Genomic DNA, 27,959 nt, shown 5'->3' on the forward strand with positions numbered 1-27,959 from the left:
ACAGTAAGATCCTTTTTGATCCACCTCCTAGAGAAAGGGAAATAAAAACAAAAATAAACAAATGGGACCTTATGAAACGTAAAAGGTTTTGCACAGCAAAGGAAACCATAAACAAGATGAAAAGACAACCCTGAGAATGGGAGAAAATATTTGCAAACAAAGCAACTGACAAAAGATTAATCTCCAAGATATACAAGCAGTTCATGCAGCTCAATATCAAATAAACAATCCAATCCAAAAATGGGCAGAAGACATAAACAGACATTTCTGCAAAGCAGATATACAGATTGCCAACAAACATATGAAAGGATGCTCAACATCACTAATCATTAGAGGAATGCAAACCGAAACTACAATGAGGTATCACCTCACAGCAGTCAGAATGAACATCATCAAAAAATATACAAACAATAAAAGCTGGAGAGAGTGTGGAGAAAAGGGGACCCTCTTGCACGGTTGTTGGGAATGTAAATTGATACAGCCACTACAGAGAACAGTATGGAAGTTCCTTAAAAAACTAAAAATAGAACTGCCATAGGATCCAGCAAGCCCACTACTGGGCGTATACCCTCAGAAAGCTTTAATTCAAAGAGAGTCATGTACCACAATGTTCATTGCACTAGCCAGGACATGGAAACAACCTAAGTGTCTGTCAACGGATGAATGGATAAAGAAGATTTGGCACATATATACAATGGAATATTACTTAGCCATAAAAAAGAAATGAAATTGAGTTATTTGTAATGAGGTGGATGGACATAGAGTCTGCCATACAGAGTGAACTAAGTCAGAAAGAGAAAAGAAATACTGTTTGCTAACACATATATATGGAATCTAAAAAAAAAAAAAAAGGTTCTGATGAACCTAGCGGCAGGACAGGAATAAAGGCACAGACATAGAGCATGGACTTGAGGACATGGGGACAGGGAAGGGCAAGTTGGGATGAAGTGAGAGAGTGGTGTGGACCTATCTACACTACCAAATGTAAAATAGTTAGCTAGTCGGAAACACCCACATAGCACAGAGATATCAGCTTGGTGTTTTGTAACCACCTAGAGTGGTGGGATATGGAGGATGGGAGGGAGACGCAAGAGGGAGGAGATATGGCAATATATGTATATGTATAGCTGATTTACTTTGTCATAAAACAGAAACTAACACACCGTTGTAAAGCAATTATACTACAATAAAGATGTTAAAAAAAGAAAAACAATGCATAAAGAAAAAAATAGGAAAAAAACAGTAAACAAAGGGAAAAGACACACAAAGCCATCAGTTATTGCAATCATTCAACCCAGAGTATAAAACAGCAGTGTTGGGGACGTCTCTGGTGGCACAGTTGTTAACAATCTGCCTGCCAATGCAGGGGACATGGTTTCAATCCCTGGTCCGGGAAGATCCCATATGCCACAGAGCAACTAAGCCCGTGTGCCACAACTACTGAGTGTGCACTCTAGAGCCTGTGAGCCACAGCTACTGAGCCCTTGTGCCACAACTACTGAAGCCTGCACGCCTAGAGCCCATGCTCTGCAACAAGAGAAGCCACCGCAATGAGAAGCCCATGCACGGCAATGAAGTTTAGCACACACTAGCTGCAACTAGAAAAAGCCTGTGCACATCAATGAATACCCAATGCAGTTCCCCACCTCCAAAAAATAAATAAATAAATAAATTTAATAAAACTGTGTTTAATGAAATAAAAGAAGAGCTGAAAATAACATTAGGGAAGAAGAAACTATCAAAATTAATTCAACTATTTAAAAAGAACTAAATAAAACTTCTAGAAACAAATAATAACCAAATTTAAAATTCAGGTACTCAACAGCAGATTAGGATAGACCAAGAAATAATTGATAAATTGAAACAGAGTTGAAGTAACTTATGCAAAAGGCAGCATATATAGACAAAAATATATTGAAGGTAGGAAAGAGAGATTAAGAATTATGATAGATGAAATCTATAGTTGATTAGAGTCCCAGGTGAAGAGGAGGTAGATAATAGGGACTCTGTAACATCTGAGGAGATAAAAGCTGAGAATTTTCCTCAAACTGAAAAATACATCAATCTACAGATCTTCAAGAAGTTCAACAAATTCCAGTTATTACAAATGAAAAGAAATCCACACCTAGATACATCACTACTTTTTTTTTGCGGAAAATCTGAGACAAACATAAAATCCTAAAAGCTTTGAGAGAAAAATTCAGAGTACCAAAAGGAATAACAGTTAAACTGACAGCTGTTAGATCAGCAAAAACAATGAAATCAAGAAGATAATGTTAATGACATATTTAATGGGTTAAAAAATGTCAACCTATAATTCTATACCCAGCAATAATATTCTTCAAGAATGAAGATGAAATAAACATTTTCAAACAATAAAAACTGGGATTATTATCACCAGAAATATTTTACTAGAATAAACTCTATGGCTATACTTCAGTTTAGGCAGTTTGGTGGTTTGAGATTCAAGAAGGAACAAAGAGCCAAAAATGTGTAAATATGTGTATGAGTAAAAATAAATATTGACTATATAAAACTTCTAATGGAGTTAAAATAATAGAACTAAGATAATCAAAATAAGTATTAGTTGAAATGAGAAAAAGTGAAGTTAAAATGTTCTAAGACTTCTGTATTACCTAGATGTGGATAAAGATATTGAAAATTTTTATATTTGAATAAATTAAATGTGGATGTTTTAATTTATGTAGCAATCACTAAGTGAGTAGAAATAGAAAGCATAACTTGTAATCTAGTAAGAGGGGGATGGAAATATGAAGTCAGAAAGTCCAAAAGAAGCCAAGAAAGGAGAGAAAAATAAACCTAGACCAAAAGGCAAATACAAAAACAAAATAAAATAGTAGATTTAAATCCAAAAAAAAATTAATTACAAATTTGGTAAAGCTAAAAACAGTTTGTTGTGGTAGACTGAAGAATTTTAATGGAATTCTATTTATGAGGTACATTAGAAACAGAAAGTATAAAAATACAAGGATGGAAATAGATAACCCATAGAACTACTCACATTTAAAAAATGGAACATGTGGCAAGTGGGATCTTTGTTCCCTGACCAGGGCATCGAACTTGTGCTCCCTGCATTTGAAGCATGGTGTCTTAACCATCAGACCACCAGGGAAGTCCGTGGCTGTTCTATTTTAGTCCTTGAATCTGGGCCTGGCCATTTGATTTGCTTAGGCTCATGAGTTGTTAACAAATAGAGACTTATTTAAATAATGTCCTATTGTTATTATTTGTTTTTTACTTTACAAAATGCTCCTGTTAATATCTGTATATATATGCATATATTTTAGTTTTCTTTAAAAAACAATGTATAAACTCACATAACAGGAAGTACAGAGGTTGGACAATTTTCAGGGTGGTTTGATTTAGTGGTACTGTGATTGCATCAAAGATTCAGAGTAATTTTGTCCATGGATCTGCTGTACACAGTGTTGTTTCCATCTTTAGACTGACTTTCTTCACAGGCTTAAGATAGCCATAATGTGCTTCTTTGTATGCATGCAGAGGGACAGAGGAAGAGTAACTTTACCTACACCATACAACAAGAATTGTTCTCTCCAGTCTGGACCAACTTAAGTCCTACGCCTACCCCTGGACCAAAAACTGTTAGTAGAGAATGCTTTGGAATAAGTGACTTACATGACGATTCCAACCTAGGGAAATAAACATGATTGACTTAATCAGGGCCCAGTCCCAGAGTAGAACTACTTTCTCTAACCATACTACAGTTACACAGTGAGAAAGAAATGGAAATGAGGAGTGCACTACACTTAGTTCTGAACTTCTCATGGTTTAATGTTGTAAGATTAGGAAGTTCATATAAAACAAAGAGACCATAATATTGGTTGCTATTGGAGATTCTTATAAAATTATAATTTTTTTTTTAAAATTTGGATTGCGTACTTTATGGGTATGAGTATGCAAACTGAAACGGCCAGATGTACAAAAGGATTTTATAAACCTCATTTTCATTGGAGACTCCATCTAGTTTTTTCTGGAAACCATTAGTTTCCTGTCAATTATTCTATTTATTTTTTGGTAATCTATCCTGAGACATATGTCTCATCTTCAGCTATTTCCTAAGGAAAATATTTCTCTCCCAAGACCTTAGACTCATGCTTTAAATCATTGTGAATTTCTCTAAGCAAAATATGGTTCTCTACTAATGCCATGCTTACTGTGGTTATCTTAGTCCATTTGGGCTGCTATAACATAAATATCACAGACTGAGTGGCTTATAAACAACAGTTTTTGTTTCTCACAATTCTGGAGTCTAGGAAGTCCAAGATCAAGGCCCTAGCAGATTCAGTGTCTTGTGAGGACCCACTTCCTGGTTCATAAATGATCATCTCTGGCTGTGTCCTCACACAGTAGAAGGGGAAAGTTTGTTCTCTGGGGTCTCTTTTATAAGGACATTAATCCCATTCATGAGGGCTCCTCTTTCATGACCTAATCACCTCCCAAAGACATACAATGAAATAAAATCAGACAATAAGAATATAGTTGAAATATATTTATTAATATGTAGGTTATAAGTGTTACATTAAATTATAAAGAAGAGTGAACAGTACTACCTGATTCCTGTAAGAATGTGTGGTGTGAGACGAGGGGAAGATGGCAGACGAGAAAGATGCAGAGATCTCCTTCCTCCCCACAGATACACCAGAAATACATCTGCACGTGGAACAACTGTTACAGAACACCTACTGAACGCTGGCAGAAGACCTCAGACCTCCCAAAAGGCAAGAAACTCCCCACGTACCTGGGTAGGGCAAAAGAAAAAAAAGAAAAAACAGAGGCAAAAGAATAGGGACGGGACCTGCACCAGTGGGAGGGAGCTGTGAAGGAGGAAAGGTTTCTACACACTAGGAAGCCCCTTCGCGGGCGGAGACTGCGGGTGGCGGAGGGAGAAAGCTTCGGAGCCGCGGAGGAGAGCGCAGCCACAGGGGTGCGGAGGGAAAAGCGGGGAGATTCCCGCACAAAGGATCAGTGCTGACCGGCACTCACCAGCCCGAGAGGCTTGTCTGCTCACTCACCAGGGCGGGCGGGGCTGTGAGCTGAGGCTCGGGCTTTGGTCGGAGCGCAGGGAGAGGACTGGGGTTGGCAGCGTGAACACAGCCTGCAGAGGGTTAGTGCACCACGGCTAGCCGGGAGGGAGTCCGGGAAAAGTCTGGACCTGCCTAAGAGGCAAGAGACTTTTTCTTCCCTCGTTGTTTCCTGGTGTGCGAGGAGAGGGGATTAAGAGCGCTGCTTAAAGGAGCTCCAGAGATTGGCACGAGCCGCGGCTACAAGTGTGGACCCCAGAGACGGGCAGGAGACGCTAAGGCTGCTGCTGCCGCCGCCAAGAAGCCTGTGTTCGAGCACAGGTCACTATCCACCCCCCTCTTCCAGGGAGCCTGTGCAGCCCGCCACTGCCAGGGTCCCGGGATCCAGGGACAACTTCCCCGGGAGACCACATGGCGCGCCTCAGGCTGGTGCAAAGTCACTCAGGCCTCTGCCGCCGCAGGATCGCCCTGCACTCCGTACCCTTCCCTCCCCCCGGCCTGAGTGAGCCAGAGTCTCCGAAGCAGCTGCTCCGTTAACCCCGTCCTGTCTGAGCGAAGAACAGACGCCCTCCGGTGACCTACATGCAGAGGTGGGGCCAAATCCAAAGCTGAGCCCCTGCGAGCTGTGAGAACAAAGAAGAGAAAGGGAAATCTCTCCCAGCAGCCTCAGGAGCAGCGGATTAAAGCTCCACAATCAACTTGATGTACCCTGCATCTGTGGAATACATGAATAGAAAACGAATCATCCCAAATTGAGGAGGTGGACTTTGAGAGCAAGATTTATGATTTTTTCCCCTTTTCCTCTCTGTGTGAGTGTGTATGTGTCTGCTTCTGTATGAGATTTTGTCTGTATAGCTTTACTTCCACCATTTGTCCTAAGGTTCTATGCGTCCTTTTTTTTTAAATTTTTTTTCTTAATAATTATTTTTTAATTTAATAACTATTATATTTTACTCTATTTTATGTTACTTTATCTTCTTTCTTTCTTCCTTTTTTCCTTTCACCCCTCCTTCCTTCCTTCCTTCCGCCCACTGTCCCTCCCTCCCTCACTCCCTCTTTCCTTCCTTTCTTCTTTCTTTCTTTTTTCCTCCCTTCCTTCCTTCCTTCCTTCTTCCTTCCTTCTTTCCTTCCTTCCTTCCTTTCTTTCTTTCTTCCTTTCTTCCTGCTTCTACTAATTCTTTCTCTCCACTTTTTCTCCCTTTTATTCTGAGCCGTGTGGATGAAAGGCTCTTCGTGCTGCAGCCAGGAGTCAGTGCTGTGCCTCTGAGGTGGGAGAGCCAACTTCAGGACACTGGTCAACAGGAGACCTCCCAGCTCCACATAATATCAAATGGCGAAAATCTCCCAGAGATCTCCATCTCAACGCCAGCACCCAACTTCACTCACCGACCAGCAAGCTACAGTGCTGGACACCTATGCCAAACAACTAGCAAAACAGGAACACACCCCCACCCATTAGCATAGAGGCTGTCTAAAATCATAATAAGTCCACAGACACCCCAAAACACACCACCAGACGTGGACCTGCCCACCAGAGAGACAAGATCAAGCCTCAACCACCATAACACAGGCAATAGTCCCCTCCACCAGGAAGCATACACAACCCACTGAATCAACCTTACCCACTGGAGAGAGACACCAAATCAACAGGAACTATGAACTTGCAACCTGCAAAAAGGAGACCCCAAACACAGTAAGATAAGCAAAATGAGAAGACAGGAAATCACACCGTAGATGAAGGAGCAAGATAAAAACCCACCAGACCTAACAAATGAAGAGGAATAAGGCAGTCTACCTGAAAAAGAATTCAGAAAAATGATAGAAAAGATGATCTAAAATCTTGGAAATAGAATAGACAAAATGCAAGAAACATTTAACAAGGACCTAGTAGAACTAAAGATGAAACAAACAACAATGAACAACACAATAAATGAAATAAAAAATACTCTAGATGGGATCAATAGCAGAATAACTGAGACAGAAGAACGGATAAGTGACCTGGAAGATAAAATAGTGGAAATAACTGCTGCAGGGCAGAATAAAGAAAAAAGAATGAAAAGAATTGAGGACAGTCTCAGAGACCACTGGGACAACATTAAATGCACCAACATTTGAATTATAGGGGTTCCAGAAGAAGAAGAGAAAAAGAAAGGGACTGAGAAAATATTTGAAGAGATTATAGTTAAAAACTTCCCTAATATGGGAAAGGAAATAGTTAATCAAGTCCAGGAAGCACAGAGAGTCCCATACAGGAGAAATACAAGGAGAAATATGCTAAGACACATATTAATCAAACTGTCAAAAATTAAATACAAAGAAAACATACTAAAAGCAGCAAGGGAAAAACAACAAATAACACACAAGGGAATCCCCATAAGGTTAATAGCTGATCTTTCAGCAGAAACTCTGCAAGCCAGAAGAGATTGGCACGACATATTTAAAGTGATGAAGGAGAAAAACCTGCAACCAAGATTACTCTACTCAACAAGGATCTCATCCAGATTTGATGGAGAAATTAAAAGCTGTACAGACAAGCAAAAGTTGAGGGAGTTCAGCACCATCAAACCAGCTTTACAAGAAATGCTAAAGGAATTTCTCTAGGCAAGAAACACAAGAGAAGGAAAAGAACTACAATAACGAACCCAAAACAATTTAGAAAATGGGAATAAGAACATACATATAGATAATTACCTTAAAAGTAAATGGACTAAATGCTCACACCAAAAGACACAGATTGGCTGAATGGATACAAAAACAAGACCCATATGTATGCTGTCTACAGTAGACCCACTTCAGACCTAGAGAAACATACAGACTGAAAGTGAGGGGGTGGAAAAAGATATTCCATGCAAATGGAAACAAAAAGAAAGCTGGAGTAGCAATTCTCATATCAGACAAAATAGACTTTAAAATAAAGACTATTACAAGAGACAAAGAAGGACACTACATAATGATCAAGAGATCGATCCAAGAAGAAGATATAACAATTGTAAATATTTATGCACCCAACATAGGAGCACCTCAATACATAAGGCAAATACTAACAGCCATAAAAGGGGAAATCGACAGTAACTCATTCATAGTAAGGGACTTTAACACCCCACTTTCACCAATGGACAGATCACACAAAATGAAAATAAATAAGTACACACAAGCTTTAGATGATACATTAAACAAGATGGACTTAATTGATATTTATAGGACACTCCATCCAAAAACAACAGAATACACATTTTTCTCAAGTGCTCATGGAACATTCTCCAGGATAGCTCATACCTTGGGTCACTAATCAAGCCTTGGTAAATTTAAGAAAATTGAAATGGTATCAAGTATCTTTTCCGACCACAATGCTATGAGACTAGATATCAATTACAGGAAAAGATCTGTAAAAAATACAAACACATGGAGGCTAAACAATACACTACTTAATAACAAAGTGATCACTGAAGAAATCAAAGAGGAAATTAAAAAATACCTAGAAACAAATGACAATGGATACACAACAACCCAAAACCTATGGGATGCAGCAAAAGCAGTTCTAAAAGGGAAGTTTGTAGCAATACAAGCCCACCTTAAGAAACAGGAAACATCTCGAATAAACAACCTAACCTTGCACCTAAAGCAATTAGAGAAAGAAGCACAAAGACCCCCAATGTTAGCAGAAGGAAAGAAATCATAAAAATCAGATCAGAAATAAATGAAAAAGAAATGAAGGAAACGATAGCAAACATCAATAAAACTAAAAGCTGGTTCTTTGAGAAGATAAACAAAATAGATAAACCATTAGCCAGACTCATCAAGAAAAAAAGGGAGAAGCCTCAAATCAATAAATTAGAAACGAAAAAGGAGAAGTGATAACTGACACTGCAGAACTACAAAGGATCATGAGAGATTACTACAAGCAACTCTATGCCCATAAAATGGATAACCTGGAAGAAATGGACAATTTCTTAGAAATGCACAACCTGCCAAGACTGAATCAGGAAGAAATAGAAAATATGAACAGACCAATCACAAGCACTGATATTGAAACAGTGATTAAAAATCTTCCAACAAACAAAAGCCCAGGACCAGATGGCTTCACAGGTGAATTCTATCAAACATTTAGAGAAGAGCTAACACCTATCCTTCTCAAACTCTTCCAAAATATAGCAGAGGGAGGAACACTCCCAAATTTATTCTATGAGGCCACCATCACCTTGATACCAAAAGCAAAAAAGGATGTCATTAAGAAAGAAAACTACAGACCAATATCACTGATGAACATAGACACAAAAATCCTCAACAAAATACTAGCAAACAGAATCCAACAGCATATTAAAAGGATCATACACCATGATCAAGTGGGGTTTATTCCAGGAATGCAAGGATTCTTCAATATACGCAAATCAATCAAAGTGATAAACCATATTAAGAAATTGAAGGAGAAAGACAATATGATCATCTCAATAGATGCAGAGAAAGCTTTTGACAAAATTCAACACCAATTTATGATAAAAACCCTGCAGAAAGCAGGCGTAGAGGGAACTTTCCTCAATGTAATAAAGGTCATATATGAAAAACCCACAGCCAACATCATCCTCAATGGTGAAAAACTGAAAGCATTTCCACTAAGATCAGGAACAAGACAAGGTTGCCCACTCTCACCACTCTTATTCAACATAGTTTTGGAAGTTTCAGCCATAGCAATCAGAGAAGAAAAGGAAATAAAAGGAATCCAAATCGGAAAAGAAGTAAAGTTGTCACTGTTTGCAGATGCCATGATACTATACATAGAGAATCCTAAAGATACTACCAGAAAACTACTAGAGCTAATCAATGAATTTGGTAAAGTTGCAGGATACAAAATTAATGCACAGAAATCTCTTGCATTTCTATACACTAATGATGAAAAATATCAAAATGAAATCAAGAAAACACTCCCATTTACCATTGCAACAAAAAGAATAAAATATCTAGGAATAAACCTACCTAAGGAGACAAAAGACCTCTATGCAGAAAATTATAAGACACTGATGAAAGAAATTAAAGATGACACAAATAGATGGAGAGATATACCATGTTCTTGGATTGGAAGAATCAACATTGTGAAAATGGCTCTACTACCCAAAGCAATCAACAGATTCAATGCAATCCCTATCAAACTACCACTGGCATTTTTCACAGAACTAGAACAAAACATTTCACAATTTGTATGGAAACACAAAAGACCCTGAATAGTCAAAGCAATCTTGAGAACGAAAAACGGAGCTGGAGGAATCAGGCTCCTGACTTCAGACTATACTACAAAGCTACAGTAATCAAGAGAGTATGGTACTGGCACAAAAACAGAAAGATAGATCAATGGAACAGGATAGAAAGCCCAGAGATAAACCCATGCACATATGGTCACCTTATCTTTGATAAAGGAGGCAGGAACGTACAGTGGAGAAAGGACAGCCTCTTCAATAAGTGGTACTGGGAAAACTGGACAGGTACATATAAAAGTATGAGATTAGATCACTCCCTAACACGGTACAAAATAATAAGCTCAAAATGGATTAAAGACCTAAATGTAAGGCCAGAAACTATCAAACTCTTAGAGGAAAACATAGGCAGAACACTCTATGACATAAATCACAGCAAGATCCTTTTTGACCCACCTCCTAGAGAAATGCAAATAAAAACAAAAATAAACAAATGGGACCTAATGAAAATTAAAAGCTTTTGCATAGCAAAGGAAACCATAAACAAGACCAAAAGACAACCCTCAGAATGGGAGAAAATATTTGCAAATGAAGCAACTGACAAAGGATTAATTTCCAAAATTTACAAGGAGCTCATGCAGCTCAATAACAAAAAAACAAACAACCCAATCCAAAAATGGGCAGAAGACCTAAATAGCCATTTTTCCAAAGAAGATATACATACTGCCAAAAAACACATGAAAGAATGCTCAACGTCATTAATCATTAGAGAATTGCAAATCAAAACTACAATGAGATATCATCTCACACCAGTCAGAATGGCCATCATCAAAAAATCTAGAAACAATAAATGTTGGAGAGGGTGTGGAGAAAGGGGAACACTCTTCCACTGCTGGTGGGAATGTGAATTGGTATAGCTGCTATGGAGAACAGTATGGAGGTTCCTTAAAAAACTACAAATAGAGCTACCATATGACCCAGCAATCCCACTACTGGGCATATACCCTGAGAAAACCATAATTCAAAAAGAGTTATTACCAAAATGTTCATTGCAGCTCTCTTTATAATAGGCTGGAGATGGAAACAACCTAAGTGTCCATCATCGGATGAATGGATAAAGAAGATGTGGCACATATATACAATGGAATATTACTCAGCCATAAAAAGAAATGAAATTGAGCTATTTGTAATGAGGTGGATAGACCTAGAGTCTGTCATACAGAGTGAAGTAAGTCAGAAAGAGAAAGATAAATACCATATGCTAACACATATATATGGAATTTAAGAAAAAAAATGTCATGAAGAACCTAGGGTTAAGACAGGAATAAAGACACAGACCTACTAGAGAACAGACTTAAGGCTATGGGGAGGGGTAAGGGTGAGCTGTGACAAAGCGAGAGAGCGTCATGGACATATATACACTACCAAACGTAAGGTAGATAGCTAGTGGGAAGCAGCTGCATAGCACAGGGAGATCAGCTCGGTGCTTTGTGACTGCCTGGAGGGGTGGGATAGGGAGTGTGGGAGGGAGGGAGATGCAAGAGGGAAGAGATATGGGAACATATGTATATGTATAACCGATTCACTTTTTTATAAATCAAAAACTAACACACAATTGTAAAGCAATTATACCCCAATAAAGATGTTAAAAAAAAAAAAGAATGTGAGGTGTGTATGTGAGTGTGTGTGAGCTAAGAAAGGGAGAAGAGAGAGAAAGGGGGAAAAATATGATAAGATATACATCAAAATATTAATAGCAGTTATTTTTAGGTGATGGGATGTAGTAAATTTATTTTCTTCTTAAAAATAAACATTTTAAAAACAGTCTGTTTTCAGTCGATCTTTGACTTCACAATTTATTTTTTATTTTGCATAATGATGGGGTGAAACTTTGTGTTACACAGGTCAAGCCAATGCTAAGTTCTGAATCCCCCTAGCTTCAGTTCTGACTTTCAGACTTTCTACTGTCACCTGATTTCTGCATATCCTCACCATCATTATCATCATAATTTGCATTGCTTTATAGTTTACAAAGCTCTTCTTCTGTATTGTTTCATTTTTCCATTGGGAAAACAAAGGAAAAACTTTAATGACTTAATAAAATTTACACTGTAAAAATCTTCCAACAATATTTAGAGCTTAACTCTTCACACAACATTGGTGTTCAGAGTTTTAGTTTCTATAGGCAGTTAAATATATCTTAATGCTTTCCTTTAGTCAATAGTTTTCTATTGGGTGCATAAAATTTTAATTTTTTATTTATAAATTTTTAAAATTTTCTTTTGAACGAGATACATAGTAAACACTCAATGATGCTTGGTTTTGGATGTTGTAGTTTGATGCTCTTGATTACTGGTAGTGATTTTGAATATAATGATGTTGACTGCTGTTTGAGATGATGACAGCCTTGATTTCAATTGTTATCTTGTTGCTCAACTTATTATGCTTCACTTTAACATCTTATCCACAATGTCTTTTGTGTAGTGTTTTCACCTCTGTTCTTGAAAAATGTTCTTTCTCACCAGTCTTTTAATGATTAGCTTTTCAAGATTATCTCACAATGTTAAAAAAAATTCTATTGGAAAGGATGGAAACAAGAATAATTCACAATAAAGAAGATAAAATAGCAGTTGGATCTACTTTGTTGGATGCTCAGAATTAAAAGATGAAGTTAAACAGCTCAACTAGTAGTGTTGCTGTGTCAAATATAGGTCTCCTAGTAGACATTCTCCCTTTTTTCCTAATAATTACAGAACTTTCTCTCCTGCCAAAAAAATTTCAGCAGGGCAAACGACTATCAAATTAGAGTTGACATTTCCAAAGATGTAAGTGCAGTAATGTGTTCAATTTCCTTGTCAAATTATTAAAAGGAAATTGCTTGCTTTCACTTTCTCCTTTTCCTGATATTACCTTCTCCTTCTCCCTCTTCTTTCCTATTTCCTTTTTTCAAGACTATGAATGTGAGAATTTGGGCTACATATCCACCTTGGAATAATGAGGGAAAAGTCAAGATCATTACAGAAACCTCAGTCCTAAGATTCTGGGCCATCAAACCTATGCCAGTATCTGCTTAACTAACACTTCTTGCTACATGAGAAAATTACCATCCAAAATGTGTTTAACCATTATATAGATAACTTTTCTGTTACTCATAGCTAAACACTATTCCTAACTGATTCATGAAAGAGCAAAGAGAAGGTAACTCTCACTGAGGAAAAAGAGACAAGATAAACTTCCTTCAGCAGAAACAGATTTTGCTACCTATTATTTATCTATTGCTATTATAAACATGCTGTATGACAAATGACAATAAAGCCTCAGTGGCATTAAATAGGAAACATTTATTGCTTATGAATCTGGAGCCTACTGGAATTTGGCTAGGTGGCTCTGCTAATCTTGGTTGGGCTTGCTCACATATCCAAGGATGGGCTGTTTCTTGGCTGATCTAGTACGCCTCACATGGGTTGGCTTCGGTGAGTCTCTACCTGTTTACCATCCTCCAACACAATAGCTTTGGAATGTTCTCATGTTAGTTGCAGAGATACAAGAGCAAGGGTAAACTCAAGTGCTCAAAAACTTTTGAAGTCCCTATTTGCTAACAACTCATGAGCCTAAGCAAATCAAGTGCCAGACCAAGATTCAAGGACTAAAATAGAATAGCCACGGACTTGCCTGGTGGTCTGGTGGTTAAGACTCCATGCTTTCACTGCAGGCAATGCAGGTTCAATCCCCTGGTCGGGAAACTAAGATCCCTCAGGTCATGTGGTGCAGCCAAAAAAAAAAAGAAAAAAGAATAGCCAGGACACAAATTACAGCACTATGTTAGGATAAAGAATTTGTTCACTTAGAAAAGAAGATAGTAACTCAGGTTATCTCTACACTGGTTATTTTGGGGAAGTTCGGGATAGGTACCACTATCCCCCCTGAAGTTACTAACTGCCAGAAATTTTTAAACAGCTGAGATCAAACATCTACAAAGATAGATATGATCACCTTAGGACATGGCGATTAAGTTAAGACACTTTTGATTGTAATTATCAGAAATTCCACTTCCAATATCTTAACTAATAACACATTAAAGAAGTGGAAATATAGTAGAGTAGGTAATCTGAAAGATCTTCTACCTAAAAATGTCTAGAAATGCCTAAATTCTAGATTAAAACAACAACGTCTTTCAGATGCGTGACTGAGCTCAAAGAGAGGAAGAGGAAAAAAGCAGAGAAGGCAAAAACTAGGGGAGTGAGTGAGTGCTGAAGTCACAGTCACCTTTGGGTCATTTACCAATCTCAGAAGACAAAACACTTGTTTTTTTGTTTTATTTGTTTTTTGCGGTACGCGGGCCTCTCACTGCTGTGGCCTCTCCCATTGCAGAGCACAGGCTCCGGACATGCAGGCCCAGCAGCCATGGCCCACGGGCCCAGCTGCTCCGCTGCATGTGGGATCCTCCCGGACCGGGGCACTAACCCGTGTCCCCTACATCGGCAGGCAGACTCCCAACCACTGCGCCACCAGGGAAGCCCGACACTTGTTTCTAACTGGCTACATGAGGCCAGGGAATAAAGCTTTGGGCTCAAATGCCGTATAGTTGAATTTAAGCCTCAGTTTAAAGCCGAGACTCTACATGTCCTATATGTTCAGTGAAAGAGTGGATTAGAAAATACGCAATTCTGTCAAAAAGAGATAGCAAAGACTATCTGAGTGGAAAGTAGGGTAATCTAAAATTCCTAACCACAGCCTTTCATCAATCATGTGGTAGGTAGAATAATGTCTCCCCCAAACCCCCAAGATAGCCATGTCCTAATCCCTGAAACCTGTGAATATGTTACCATAAATGGCAAAAGAGACTCTGCAGATGTGGTTAAGTTAAGGATCTTGAGGTGGAAAAATCCTCAATTATCCAGGTGGATCCAATGTAATCACAATTTCCTTATAAGGAGGAGACAGGAAGGAGTGTCAGAGAGGTATTTGACATCTGGTTTGTTTCACTTAACATAATGCCCTCCAAGTCCATCCATGTTGTTGCAAATGGCAAAATTTCATTCTTTTTTTATGGCTGAGTGATATTCCATTGTATGTGGAATCCACATCTTCTTCACCCATTCATCTGTTGATGGACACTTAGGTTGCTTCCATAGCTTGGCAATTGTAAGTAATGCTACTGTGAACATCGGGATGTATGTATCTTTTTGAATTAGTGTTTTTGGTTTCCTTTTGGATACATACCCAGCATTGGAATTGCTGGATCATATGGTAGTTCTACTTTTAGTTTTTTGAGAAACCTCCATACTGCTTTCCATAATGACTCTACAAATTTATATTTCCCACCAACAGTGCGCAGTTTCCTTTTCCTCCACATCCTCACCAATATTTGTTATTTGTGATCTTTTTGATGATAGCCATTCTGACAGATGTGAGGTGATATATTTTTGTGGTTTTAATTTGCATTTCTCTGATGATTAATGATGTTGAGCATCTTTTCATGGGCCTGTTGGCCATCTGTATGTCTTCTTTGGAAAAATGTCTATTCAGGTCTTCTGCCCATTTTTTAATCAGGATGTTTTTGTTTTTGTTTTCATTTGAGTTGTATGAGCTGCTTATATATTTTGGATATTAACCCCTTATCAGATATAATGTTTTGAATATCTTGTCCCATTCAGTAGATTGCTTTTTGTTTTGATGATTGCTTCCTTTGTTGTACAGAAGCTTTTTAGTTTGATTAGGTCCCATTTGTTTATTTTTGCTTTTATTTCCTTCACTTTAGGAGACAGATCCAAAGAAATATTGCTACAATTTATGTCAGAGTGTTCTGCCTATGTTTTCTTCCAGGAGTTTCACAGTTTCTGGTTTTACATTTAAGTTTTTAATCCATGTTGTGTTTATTTTTGTACATGGTGTTAAAGAATGTACTGATTTCATTCTTTTACATGTAGCTTTCCAGTTTTCCCAGCACTACTTATTGAGAGACTGTCTTTTCTCCACTGTATATTCTTGCTTCCTTTGTTGTAGATTAATTGACCATAAGTGTGTGGGTTTATTTCTTGGGTCCCCGTTCTTTTCCATTGATCTATGTGTCTGTTTTTGTGCCAATACCATACTGCTTTGATTACTGTAGCTTTGTAGTATATCAGAAAAGCATGGAATATCTTTCCATTTATTTGTATTTATTTCTTCCATTTCTTTTATCAATTTGTACCTTCTTCCATATCTTCAGTGTAGAGGTCTTTCACTTATTTGGTTAAATTTGTTCCTAGATATTTTATTCCTTTGATGCAAGTATAAATGGGATTGTTTTCTTATTTTCTCTTTGCAATAGCTCTTTTTAGTGTATAGACAAGCAACTTTTTTTTGTAAATTGATTTCATATCCTTCAATTTTACTGAATTTATTTATTAGTTCTAACAGGTTTTTTGTTTTGTTTTGTTTTGTATAGTGTCTTTAACGTTTTCTACCTATTATATTATGTCATCTGCAAACAGGGACAGTTTTACTTCTTCCTTTCAAATTTGGATGTCTTTTTTTTTTTCCCCCTTTTTACCTAATTGCTCAGTCTAGGACTTCCAGTACTATGTTTAATAAAAGAGGCAAGAATGGGTATCCTTGCCAGGTTCCTTATCTTAGAGGAAAAACTTTTAGGTTTTCACTATTGAGCATGGTATTAGCTGTGGGCTTCTCATATATGGCCTTAATATGCTGAGTTACATTCCCTCTATACCCAGTTTTTTGGGAGTTTTTTTTTTTTTAATCAGGAGTGGATGTTGAATTTTGACAAATGCTTTTTCTGCATCTATTGAGATAACCATATAATTTTTATCTTTCATTTTGTTACTGTGGTGTATCACATTAATTGATTTGTGGATGTTGAACCATCCTTGCATCTCTGGAATAAATCCCACTTGATCATGGTATATGGTTCTTTTAAGTATTGTTTAGTTTAGTTTGCTAATATTTTAATAAATTTTTGCATCTAGGTTGATCAGAGATATTGGCCTGTAATTAAATTTTCTTGTACTGTCCTTGTCTGGTTTTGGTATCAATTAATACTGGCCTTGTAAAATGAGATTGGAAATGTTTCCTGGTCTTCATTTTTTTGGAAGAGTTTGAAAATGATTAATATTAATTGTTCTTTAAATGTTTGGTAGAATTCACCAGTGAAGTCATCTGGTCACAGACTTCTATTTTCTGAGAGGTTTTGATTACTGACTCAATCTCCTTATTAGTAATTGGAGTTTTAGATTTTCTATTTCTTTATGGTTTAATCTTGATATGTTGTACATAGCTAGGAATTTGTTAATTTCTTCTAGGCTGTTCAATTTATTTGTATATGATTGTTCAGAGTAATCTCTATAATCTTCAAACTTGTGGGGATCGATTATATTAATTTTCATTTAGAATTTTATTTATTTGAGTTTTTCTTCTTTTTCTTGGTAAATCCATCAAAAGTTTGTTTACATTTTTAATCTTTTTTAAAAATTAACACTTAGTTTCCTTGATCTTTTCTATTATCTGTTTAGTCTCTATTTCCACTCTGATCTTTGTTATTTCCCTCCTGCTACTACTAACTTTGGGTTTAGTTTGTTCTTTTTCTAGTTCCTTGAGGTAGAATGGTAGTTTGTTTATTTAGGGTTTTTTTCTTAATGTAGGCATTTATTGCTATAAACTTCCCTGTTAGAACTTCTTTCATTGCATCCCAAAGTTTTGGTATGCTGTATTTTCATTTTCATATGCCTCAAGATAGTTTTACCTTCTCTTTTATTTCTTCTTTGACTCATTGGTTATTCAGGAGCATGTTGTTTAATCTCTGCATATTTGTGAATTTTACAGTTTTCTTCTTGTAATTGATTTCTAGTTGCATACTGTTTTGGTCAGAAAAGACGCTGGATATGACATCAATCTTAAATTTATTAAGATTTATTTTGTGGCCTAAAATATAATCTATCCTGGAAAGTATTCCATGTGTGCTTGAGAAGAATGTATATTCTGTTGCTGTTAGATGTGATGGTCTGTAAATGTCTTTTGGTCCATCTGATCTAAAGTGTAGTTTATTTATTTTAAATAAATTTATTTATTTTTATTTATTTATTTTTGGCTGTGTTGAGTCTTCTTTGCTACACACGGCCTTTCTCTAGTTGCGGTGAGCAGGGGCTACTCTTTGTTGCAGTGTGCATGCTTCTCACTGCAGTGGCTTATCTTTTTGTGGATCATGGGCTCTAGGTGCATGGGCTTCAGTAGTTGTGGCTCAGGGGATCTAGAGCACAGGCTCAGTAGTTGTGGTGCATGGGCTTAGTTGCTCCATGGCATGTGGGATCTTCCCAGACCAGGGCTTGAACCCATGTCCCCTGCATTGGCAGGTGGATTCTTAACCACTGTGCCACGAGGGAAGTGCCTAAAGTGTAGTTTAAACCCAGTGTTTCCTTATTGATTTTTCTGTATGGAAAAATTGATTTTTCTGTCTCTATTGTTGCTAGCTACCTTCACTTTTTAAAATTCTTTTTTCTTTTTTCTCCTCTGATTGGATAATTCAACTGTCCTGTCTTTGAGTTTACTGATCCTTTCTTCTGCTTGATCCAGTCTTCTAGATCTAGTCTTCTATTGAACCCCTCTATTTAATATTTCAATTCAGTTATCATATATTTCAGTTCTGTGATTTCTGCTTTGGTACTTTTAAATATTTTCTATCTCTTCATCAAAATTCTCACTTTATTCATGTATTACTCTCCTGACCTAAGTGAGCAACTTTACAACTATTATTTTGAACTCTCTATCATGTAAATTGCTTATCTCTGTTTCATTAAGATATATTTTTGTAGATTTACCTCGTTCTTTTATTTGGGATATATTTCTTTTTTTTCTTCATTTTCCTCAACTCTCTGTGTTGGTTTCTATACATCAGATTAAAACGCCACCTCTCCCCATCTCGACAGAGTGGTCCTGTGTAGGAGATGAACTTTGTCTATCAGTCCAGCCAAATCTCCTGATTACCTCTCAAATCTTTGATTGTCCAAGCTTATTCTTAATACCTCCCCATACCTGAGGGTGTACCAAGGCCCATTAGCATCCCAAAGGAAAGATTACATTCAGCACCTAGATGCAGGCTGATTGGAAATCACATCCTCTGACAGCAACTGAGAAAGTATATAGTTAAGCTCCTTCCAAGGAAGAAGAAATTGGGAGATAGTTGATTTTGTCTGTTTTCTCTGCGCTGGGTCCAAGTGTATAGCTGCAGAGGGGTTCTCCTGCACCTGTTAAGAACTGCTTCTTTGCTATAGTACTATGGGACTTGTGAATTCAAACCCCATTGGCTATCAGAGCCAGGCAATCCAGAGGCCCATCCCTCAGCAGCCACAAGATCTGAGGTGCCAGATATGTGTACAAGCTCTTTCCAGGGAGATACTTGTGACTTTGGAGTGGGCTAAAGGGAAAAGAGTGTCCAGTATCTTCCACAGAAACTGGAGAGGACCACAGCCAGCTCCCAGATGCATGCTATATTAGCCTGACCCGTAACCTCATGAGCTGCTTGTTTTTCCGCTAGTGGATCTTGGCCTTCTCCTTTCTCTTCTCAAGTGTAGCCATTACTACCTGGTACTTCCAGCCAGCCTCATGAGCCAGGCACCCTAGGTAGGCAAACTTCCGTGTAGGCTTCAGACGAACAACCTTGAGGGTGGCAGGGACCACCATCCACTTTTCCTTGTCATAGGGTGGCGGGATCCCATCAAACACCTTGGGGCAGTCCAGAGCGGCCTGGCCTCGCTTGGTCTTGAGGGGCAGCATGCCTCGCACTGTCCGCCAGAAGATGCGGCTGCGGGCTCGGAAGTGGTAGGGGCCACGGGAGGGGTTGGTGTTCATCCGCTTGCAGAGGAATGCCAGGTACTTCAACTTGTTTCTATAGAAATTGCCAGAAATATTGATGCCCTCACAGCGCACAACCACCACCTTTCGACCCAGAAGCACCTGCTTAGCCACGATGGCCGCCAGGCGGCCCAGGAGATGGCCTCGGCCATCGAGAACCAGGACCTGCCCCTCCGCCATCTTCGGCAGCCGCCTGGGAAAAGTATTCAGATAGAACTTTCTCAGGGAAAGACTAGAAGCAATTTTGCCTGCTTCCTCTCTGTTGAACCCTGGGGAGACAGCCATGATGTGTGCCTGCACCTGCTAACAACTCTTTCTTTGCTATAGTTTTGTGGGTCTTGCAGATGCAAACCTTGTTGGCTTTCAGAGCTAGGTGTTTTGGGAGCCTGTCATTCAAGTTGGAGTCTTAAAAGTTGGGGCCCTAAATATGGGGTCCAAACTTTAATTCCTCATGTAGAAGTTTGGAATTGGGCATTTCCTCCCAATTGTATGACACTGTGTTGAGCATGGGGCTTATGCCAAACATGTCTCACTCTGCTTTCCTACCTGTTTTGCTGTGGGTATTTTCTTATTCACCCAATATGTAGGAGTCACACAACTTGCTTCTGGATTTCTTTCAGAGGTAATTGCTCTCTGTGTAGTAGCAGAACATTCATTGTGTCCATGGGAGAAGTGGGGTTAGGAGCCTCCTTTGTCATCATCTCAGCTGACCCCTCTTTCCCTCAGTCTTCTTTTAAAGTAGTTTTATTTATATCTCATTTTATTGACATTATCTGTTTGTACTCAACCTCCCTAATTGGACTCAAAATAACATGAAGGCAAGGCGTGTACCTTCATAATTTCCAGTCTGCATTACCAAATTAGCACAGAATACATAGTCAATTAATGAACAAAGACATAAACCAAATGGAACCAGGAAGCCTAGTAATTATGTAGGTAAATAGGTCCCTTCCTTCTGAACCTTCAGGCATGATATCTGGAAAACAGTTTGAGCAAGACAACTTTGGAATGAGTGAATTAGAGCCATGGTTGCCAAGAAAGCCTTTCATGATTGGAAGGGAACCACCAAACAATTTATGTAGGCTCAAGGAGTCACTCTGAGACACAGTTCTGTTTCTTCTTCCATTTTATAAGAAAAATAGTAGGAAATAAAGATGAAGAGGAACTTTGAAATAAAACCTTATAAAGCAAAAAGCGATGCCCCTCCCATCTTTTAACTATTGTTCACAAGTCACTTAAAAGTCCTAAGAAGGTAAATTAATATCTTCTCTTCTCACAGGTTATGAACAGGGAAGTAAGACTGGACTAGAGCCACCTATCAACAGACCCTGAAGCTCAGGTTCTGGAGCAGTCCACATTCCCCACAGTGCTTCTGGCCTTAAGCAAAAATTCACCTTGATATGAGGCTCAGACAATAAATAAAATAACCTATGAGGAACTGGAGCTGGAGTTTATATATATTTTTAAAATCTTTATCTTCACTTAAATTTTATTCAATGCAAGTAATTTATTTCTTTACTATTCACATGTCTATTTTAAAATATGGCTAAGGAGTAGGATTGTGTGGTCGACATTTCCTCTGTCTGTGGTCTGCATGTGAAGAATCTTGACTGGTTAGTCATTGTTGAGAGTTTTGCTAGACTACTCGATAATATTGCTGCCCCAGCATCCATTTGTGTGGCCAAGCAGCCTGCAGGGGACTTGAACTGACTGGCCCCCGTCCTGTGAGTGCATGCCCTAGATAACACCATTACAGTCATAAGTAAATGTAAGATCCTGATATGACTACCCCAGCTACCTTTGGATAATTACTCTCCCCTGCCTGCCAAGGACTTCTCCTTGCGTACCCCTTAAATAAGATGCCCCACAAAGTTCACCAAAATCCCACTCTTTTTGGTTTGAATTAACCAATCTGGACTTAGCCAGGGAACACCAACATATTCCACCTGTAGACCCTAATAAAGGCATATGCCCCAGGTCCTGCCATGCTCTCTCTGCCTGTACCCTGCCTTGACCTCCTCTCATGGCCCCATGAGGCATGCAGTGCACCTCCTCCAGGACCTGTGAGTAATAAACTTCTCTATTTCAATTCCTTTTCTTGAACTTTGGCTCAGCAACCAGATACCCAGGGCTCTACTTAACAAATGCTCATTTAACAAAGTCACAATAGTCATACAAGTACCATTTTCCCCCTGAAGGCAAAGTCCCTAAAGAAAATAACCAGTCCCTAAAGGGGCTGAAAATCCAATCACTTAGAATAACTGCAAACTTCAGGTAACACTATAGATTTTTGTTTTCATTATTTCCTGCAAATAGTTATTGTCTACTATGTGCCAGTTATTACCTACTGTGTGGAGACACACAGACTATCTGCACTGGATATAGTAGCAGACAAGATAGAAACATCCCTGCTCTTGTAGGATTATAGTCTTAGGGGGGAGATGGTCAACAACCAAGTAAACAAGTAAAATGAAATGAAATAGTGATACCTGACACAAAGAAATAGAAACAGGACATAGTCTAGACAGAGTCAACAATTACAAAGTCTCTGAGATAGAAGGGGGCTTGAGGTTCTTAAGGGCTGGGGACGAGGGAGTAAAAGAGAAGATGTAATTGGCAAACATACAGTGAACTTTCCATTATATCCACAAAGTCACCTTCCCAATCATCTTGAATAACTGAACTTAACACATTAGGCTCAAACATGCTATTATTTTAACACTTTTAATTTTCTTTTTAGAAATTTTCACCTTTTTTAGACTTACAGTATGTAGACATTATAATTTAAATTCTTCTTGAAGCCAAAGGAACAGAGTTATAATTGCTTGTTGCACTGTGGTATATGGCTTGAGAGTCCAAAGTGTTTACCTGGAATATGAACCAGCTGCAGAACATATCTGAAGCTTGTAATCTTAAATAAATTTGCATCAGTGGCTTGGTTTCCAAAAAATAAATATCTTTTCTTTTTAAGAGTAGAAAATGGTTTCACAACCTCTTAGAAATTGAGAAGTATCCTTTCTGAAAAATAACTAATTGGCTTAATTGCTGAATCAGGCTTCTCCTAAATGACTTTGCTCTAAATAAAATAATCTTTGCTTTTTTTTTTAGGTATAATTTGCCATTAAAAGTTTTTTAGCATCAGTAACTGCTTCCATTACCTAGTCAGCTTCAAGTCAGGTTTTAGAGCCCTTCCTTTAACTTAACAGGGCTACAGTATCATTTTGTGAAGGTTGGAGGAAGGGGCTTGATAAAACAGAAAGAACACTTTATATGAAGTCAGATATTTGCTCACGTATTTATTCATTCATTGATTTATAAATATTTATTAGAAATCTTACTATGTGCCAGGCTCTGAGGTAGATAGAGTAGTGGCTGAAATAGACATGCTCTGTCCTCATGGAGCTTTTAGTCCATTTCCAGTTCCCTCACATTCTTCTGGCTGGGTAATTCTGAACAAGTCATATCACCTCTAAAAGCCTGGATTTCCTCATGAGTAAAATAAGCAATATGTAAGAAAGGTTGTGAGGAATATAGATAATAGCATAGGCTTAGCACAATGTCTGGCATATGGTGGTTACTTAGTAGATTTCAATAAGGACATCTTACCCAGAAGCCTCATGTATTCAGATAGTTCATTAGAGGAAAATATTTCAGTTCTAAAGAACAAATGAGGTAGTTTCAATTCATTGATTATTTTATTACTGTTTCATTTGTTACACTTATTGGATAGCTGTATTAATATGTTAGTTTGAGCTAATAGCTCTCCAGTTTGTTAATGTCTATCAGTAAATGATAACTTTAATTCCGTAAGGTTTCCACTCACAAATGTACACTTCCCAGAACAGAACTAGCCTTGCTTACTATTTTTAATCAATAACAAGAATCCAAGACATCACAAGTTCTTTAGAATCCTAATTAATGGCTTTGGTGATAAATGTTTACTATCACAGATACTTGCTTCAGTTTCTACCAAACCTACACAATAAAGATGTGCACAGTAATTTTTCTTCCTGAGGATAGAAAAAAATTGAATATTTCCTTCAAAATGTTACTTTAATCCATTCTACCAAAACATAACATAATGATACATTTTCAATAGCTCTTTACAAATTAAAGCTCTTTACAAAGGTCATATAAATACAGAGTCATTATTAAAGTAGAAACTTAACACAAAGCAAGGGGAAGAAGATATTTCCTCTAAGGTAACTTGGTTTCATATTATTTCCAAAATAAGAACAATTCCCCACAAATGTCACTTGGGAAATGCCCATGAGCACCAATATCAGAGGAGGTTATGGCTTTGCCCACAGGGGGACTTAAGTTTACACAGAGGAAGGAGGTTGAAAGATGGGGCCAAAAGTCAACTGGCCTCCTAAGGTTCATGTGGAAATATAGCTCCAACTTTGTTTTTGTCAATTGCACAGGGAGGTGTATTTTTGGATAAAAGCAGGATTCCAGCTGTCTAGCCCAGTTCTATGAATCAAGGGGAGATTTACAGGCATTGTCTTTGTGGCCTGACTCCCCAAATTTGATGTGGACCCCTCTGAGGCACTGACAGGTAGAGCTTATCTATTCTGCTGGTGTATGCTTCTGTTTTTCCTGTTTAAAATCTGTCCTTTACTAGATGAGGTCAGAGATACAATTCCCTGGCATACTAAATCAGTTATCAGTTTAGTGAGAAAATCAAATTATTTGTCTGTCTGGTAGACCAACTGTTCAGCTGAATTAACCAGCAGCTGGCAAGAGACAACAGCCCTTATCAATAAGCCAAATGTTGGCTGACTTGATTGGTTAATTCATTGACCACTGAATTCAGCTAAGAGAATGGCTCCTTTTCAGATAACACCTGAGTCATTTCATGTCTTTCCTTGATTTTTGTTAGTGGAAGATATAAAACCTCTGATTATTTACTGAGTATTTGTGTTTTTACTTTGCTTTGTGATAAGTCTCTTCTCTTTCCCACAAGCTTGCTTTATGTGTGTGTCCTGAGGGAATGGAATGTGTCCCAATTAGGAAAAACATTCAAGTTTGGAAGGGATGTTAAAAATCATCAAATCCAAATAACTCTCCAGTGCTTTAGTCTCTTTGTCTTTATAATTTGTCCTCTCAATATCTCCAATGAAGGGAAGCAGATGCTTTTCTTTTAGCATAAGAGCTCATCTACCTATAGATAGCACTAAATGGGCTGGCATACTTGGGAGGAAGGAAGGAGTGGAAGAGAAAGAGATGAAGAAGAGAGGAGGGGTGGAATGTGCTACAATTTATTGAGCCCTTACTCTGGACCCAGCTCTGTGCAGACATGAAGCACAGACATATCATGTGATTTGGGGTTGTGGCTCTAGAGTCCAGCAGTGTGCATGAGCAGAGTTAACACAGGAGCGTGTTAGCAGAGTCCACATCTCTACCTTTTTTAATAATATCCTTTTTTGATTTCCTCGCTTCTGCGAGGGAGATAGAGGGAGAGATAGTAGTTGTATATTAGTGTCAGAGGTGGGGGATTAGTATCATCAACCTCTCTGCTGCCCTTAAAAGATTCATCTTCTCAGACCTAGAGGCAGCAGAGTTGCTCTTCCCTTAAAGGTTATAAAATGGTTTCGCTCACATATATTCGTGGTTGAGCAGGAATTTGAATCTAGGCCAGTTTAATTTTAGAGGCTGTGCTCTTAACCAGGCTCCACTGCCTTTCTAGTCAGTTATCTCATACCTTTCACCTGCTTTCTATTCTCTATCATGCCTTCCTGTACTGCATCAAGATAGTGCAGCAGCTCTATAATTGCCTGGTAGAGGGAAAGTAGTAATTTCCTATGTACATATCCAAAAAATGTTAGATTTATTTTTAAGGTAATAAAGAAAGGACATAAAAGTAGTAGTGTGAAAGCAAGTACAGGAGACAGGTAGAGAAGGTTGTCAGAGTTTGTAACCCTTTATGGAATTGTTCCCTCACCAACTGAAAAAGCAAGTCTCACCTTCCCTGAAGTTAAAACTTGGATGAGAGGCTTCCTTGTGGAACCGTTCCCCTTCCCACCTCTGTGAGATAATGCAAACTAGCCATGTACCCAAGCCCCATGAGAGGCAGTGTTCATGGTTAGGAGTGAGGGATCCAGAGCAAGTCTGAATCTCACCCCTTCCATTTTCTAGCTGATGACCGTGGTTAAGTTATTTAGCTTCTCTGTGACTCCATCTGGAAAGTAAAGATAATAAGAGTACTCACTACATAGGGTTGTTTTGATGATTAAGTGGGTTACATATTTTCAGCACTTAGGACAGTACCTGGGATCAAGTCCTAACATCATCATTAACAGCAACAAGCAGTAACATCCTGGAGTTTGGTTGTATTCTGTCAGACCGAAGCCTTCTCTCTGAGATCTCAGGTTGTTATTTGCACTTTGCAGAGGACTGAGAGAAGTTCTCTCTTTGTGCCTTCTCCATGCTCCACTGAATGGGCTCAGTCTGAATTGCCAGTTGCTGGACATCTTCTGGGCACCAGGAATTTTGGTCAGCACAGATTCCAGGTTAGTTCTATGAGCCCCTTTGAAAAGCTGGAACCAGACCTCCACAAAATGGTACCTAGGACACTGGGTCAATTTTAAAATGGGATTAATGTATTGAAGGCTTTTGTATGATAAGAGACAGCAGGACGAGCTTAACTACTCACACAATTACATGCTCACACACTGCAGGATGTGGCAAAAGAAATGGCCACATTTCTCTGCTGCTTCCTTCTCACAGCAATCACAATGGTCCTACTGTCTAGACTAACCTTCTGTGAACCCAATGAAATTGATCACTTCTTTTGTGACTTCACACCTCTGGTCCATCTCTCCTGCATGGACACTTCACTGACCGAGACCATTGCCTATGCCACCTCTTCTGCAGTGACTCTGATCCCATTTCCTCTCATCACAACCTCCTACTCCTTCATTCTTGCTGCTGTCCTAAGAATTCCATCTGGCACAGGCTGGCAAAAGACCTTCTCCACCTGCTCCTCTCACCTCACCATGATCATGGTGTTCTATGGGACACTGATTGCCACATACCTCATGCCCTCAGCCAATTCTTCCCAACTCTTGCACAAAGGATTTTCTCTACTTTATACCATCCTAGCACCCATGTTTCAACTCCATCATCTATAGCCTGAGAAACAGAGACATCCATGAAGCCCTGAAGAAGTGTTTGAGTAAGAAGCCAGGTTTCCTTAGATGATGCAAAAAGGAAAAGAACTATATTTGTTCAATGGTTCATAAACTGGATTGAGTAATTTAGAGTTAACATAAAAGGCAATTATCTAAACTATTAGCTACCAAAGACTGATGACCAGATGCCTATGAGTATGGCTGTGGACACTGCTGAATTCTGACAGTGAACTGGTGTCCCAGGAATGGTCTAAGCAGGTCAGATTCTGCTCCATTCTGCTCCAGGATCCTTGTGTAGAAGCTCATCTCCAAAATGAACTGGTAATGCTGGCCACTCATTTGTTCAAATACTCATTGAGGGTCTACTATGTCCAAGGCATTGTACAAAATATAAGTGCAAAATAAACAAAAACAGAGGAAGTCCCTGCTCTCACTAAATTCACAGTCATGGGGGAAGACAAACGTTAATCAAATAACTAGTGTAAAACTACACATATAAAATTACACTTGTGATTCAAAATTAAAAATAATAAGATGACTACTACACACCTATTAGAATGGCCAAAGTCCAGAATACTGACAACACCAAATGCTGGTGAGGATATGGAGCAACAGAAACTCATTCATTGCTAGTGGGAATGCAAAACAGTACAAATGCTTTGGAAGACATTTTGGGCATTTCTTACAAAATTGAACATACTTTTACCATATGTTTGAGCAATCACACCACT

The 27,959-nt window shown here is 38.5% G+C and overlaps 1 protein-coding gene and 1 pseudogene across 2 annotated transcripts; one reads left to right on the plus strand and one right to left on the minus strand.

The window, feature by feature from the left end:
* Positions 1-19,729: 19,729 nt before the first annotated feature.
* Positions 19,730-20,284, minus strand: LOC307195762 (large ribosomal subunit protein uL13-like; annotated as a pseudogene). Its single transcript has one exon. The product of its transcript is annotated as a large ribosomal subunit protein uL13-like (transcript).
* Positions 20,285-26,790: 6,506 nt separating this feature from the next.
* Positions 26,791-27,563, plus strand: LOC307195823 (olfactory receptor 11A1-like; the record flags this gene model as incomplete). Its single annotated transcript, XM_079940329.1, is given in 2 exon segments — positions 26,791-27,207; positions 27,209-27,563. Coding segments are annotated over 2 exon segments (507 nt in total). The 3' UTR covers positions 27,299-27,563.
* Positions 27,564-27,959: the final 396 nt, after the last annotated feature.

The sequence above is a fragment of the Stenella coeruleoalba genome (assembly GCF_951394435.1).
Source record: "Stenella coeruleoalba genome assembly, chromosome: 1".
Lineage (NCBI taxonomy): Eukaryota > Metazoa > Chordata > Mammalia > Artiodactyla > Delphinidae > Stenella > Stenella coeruleoalba.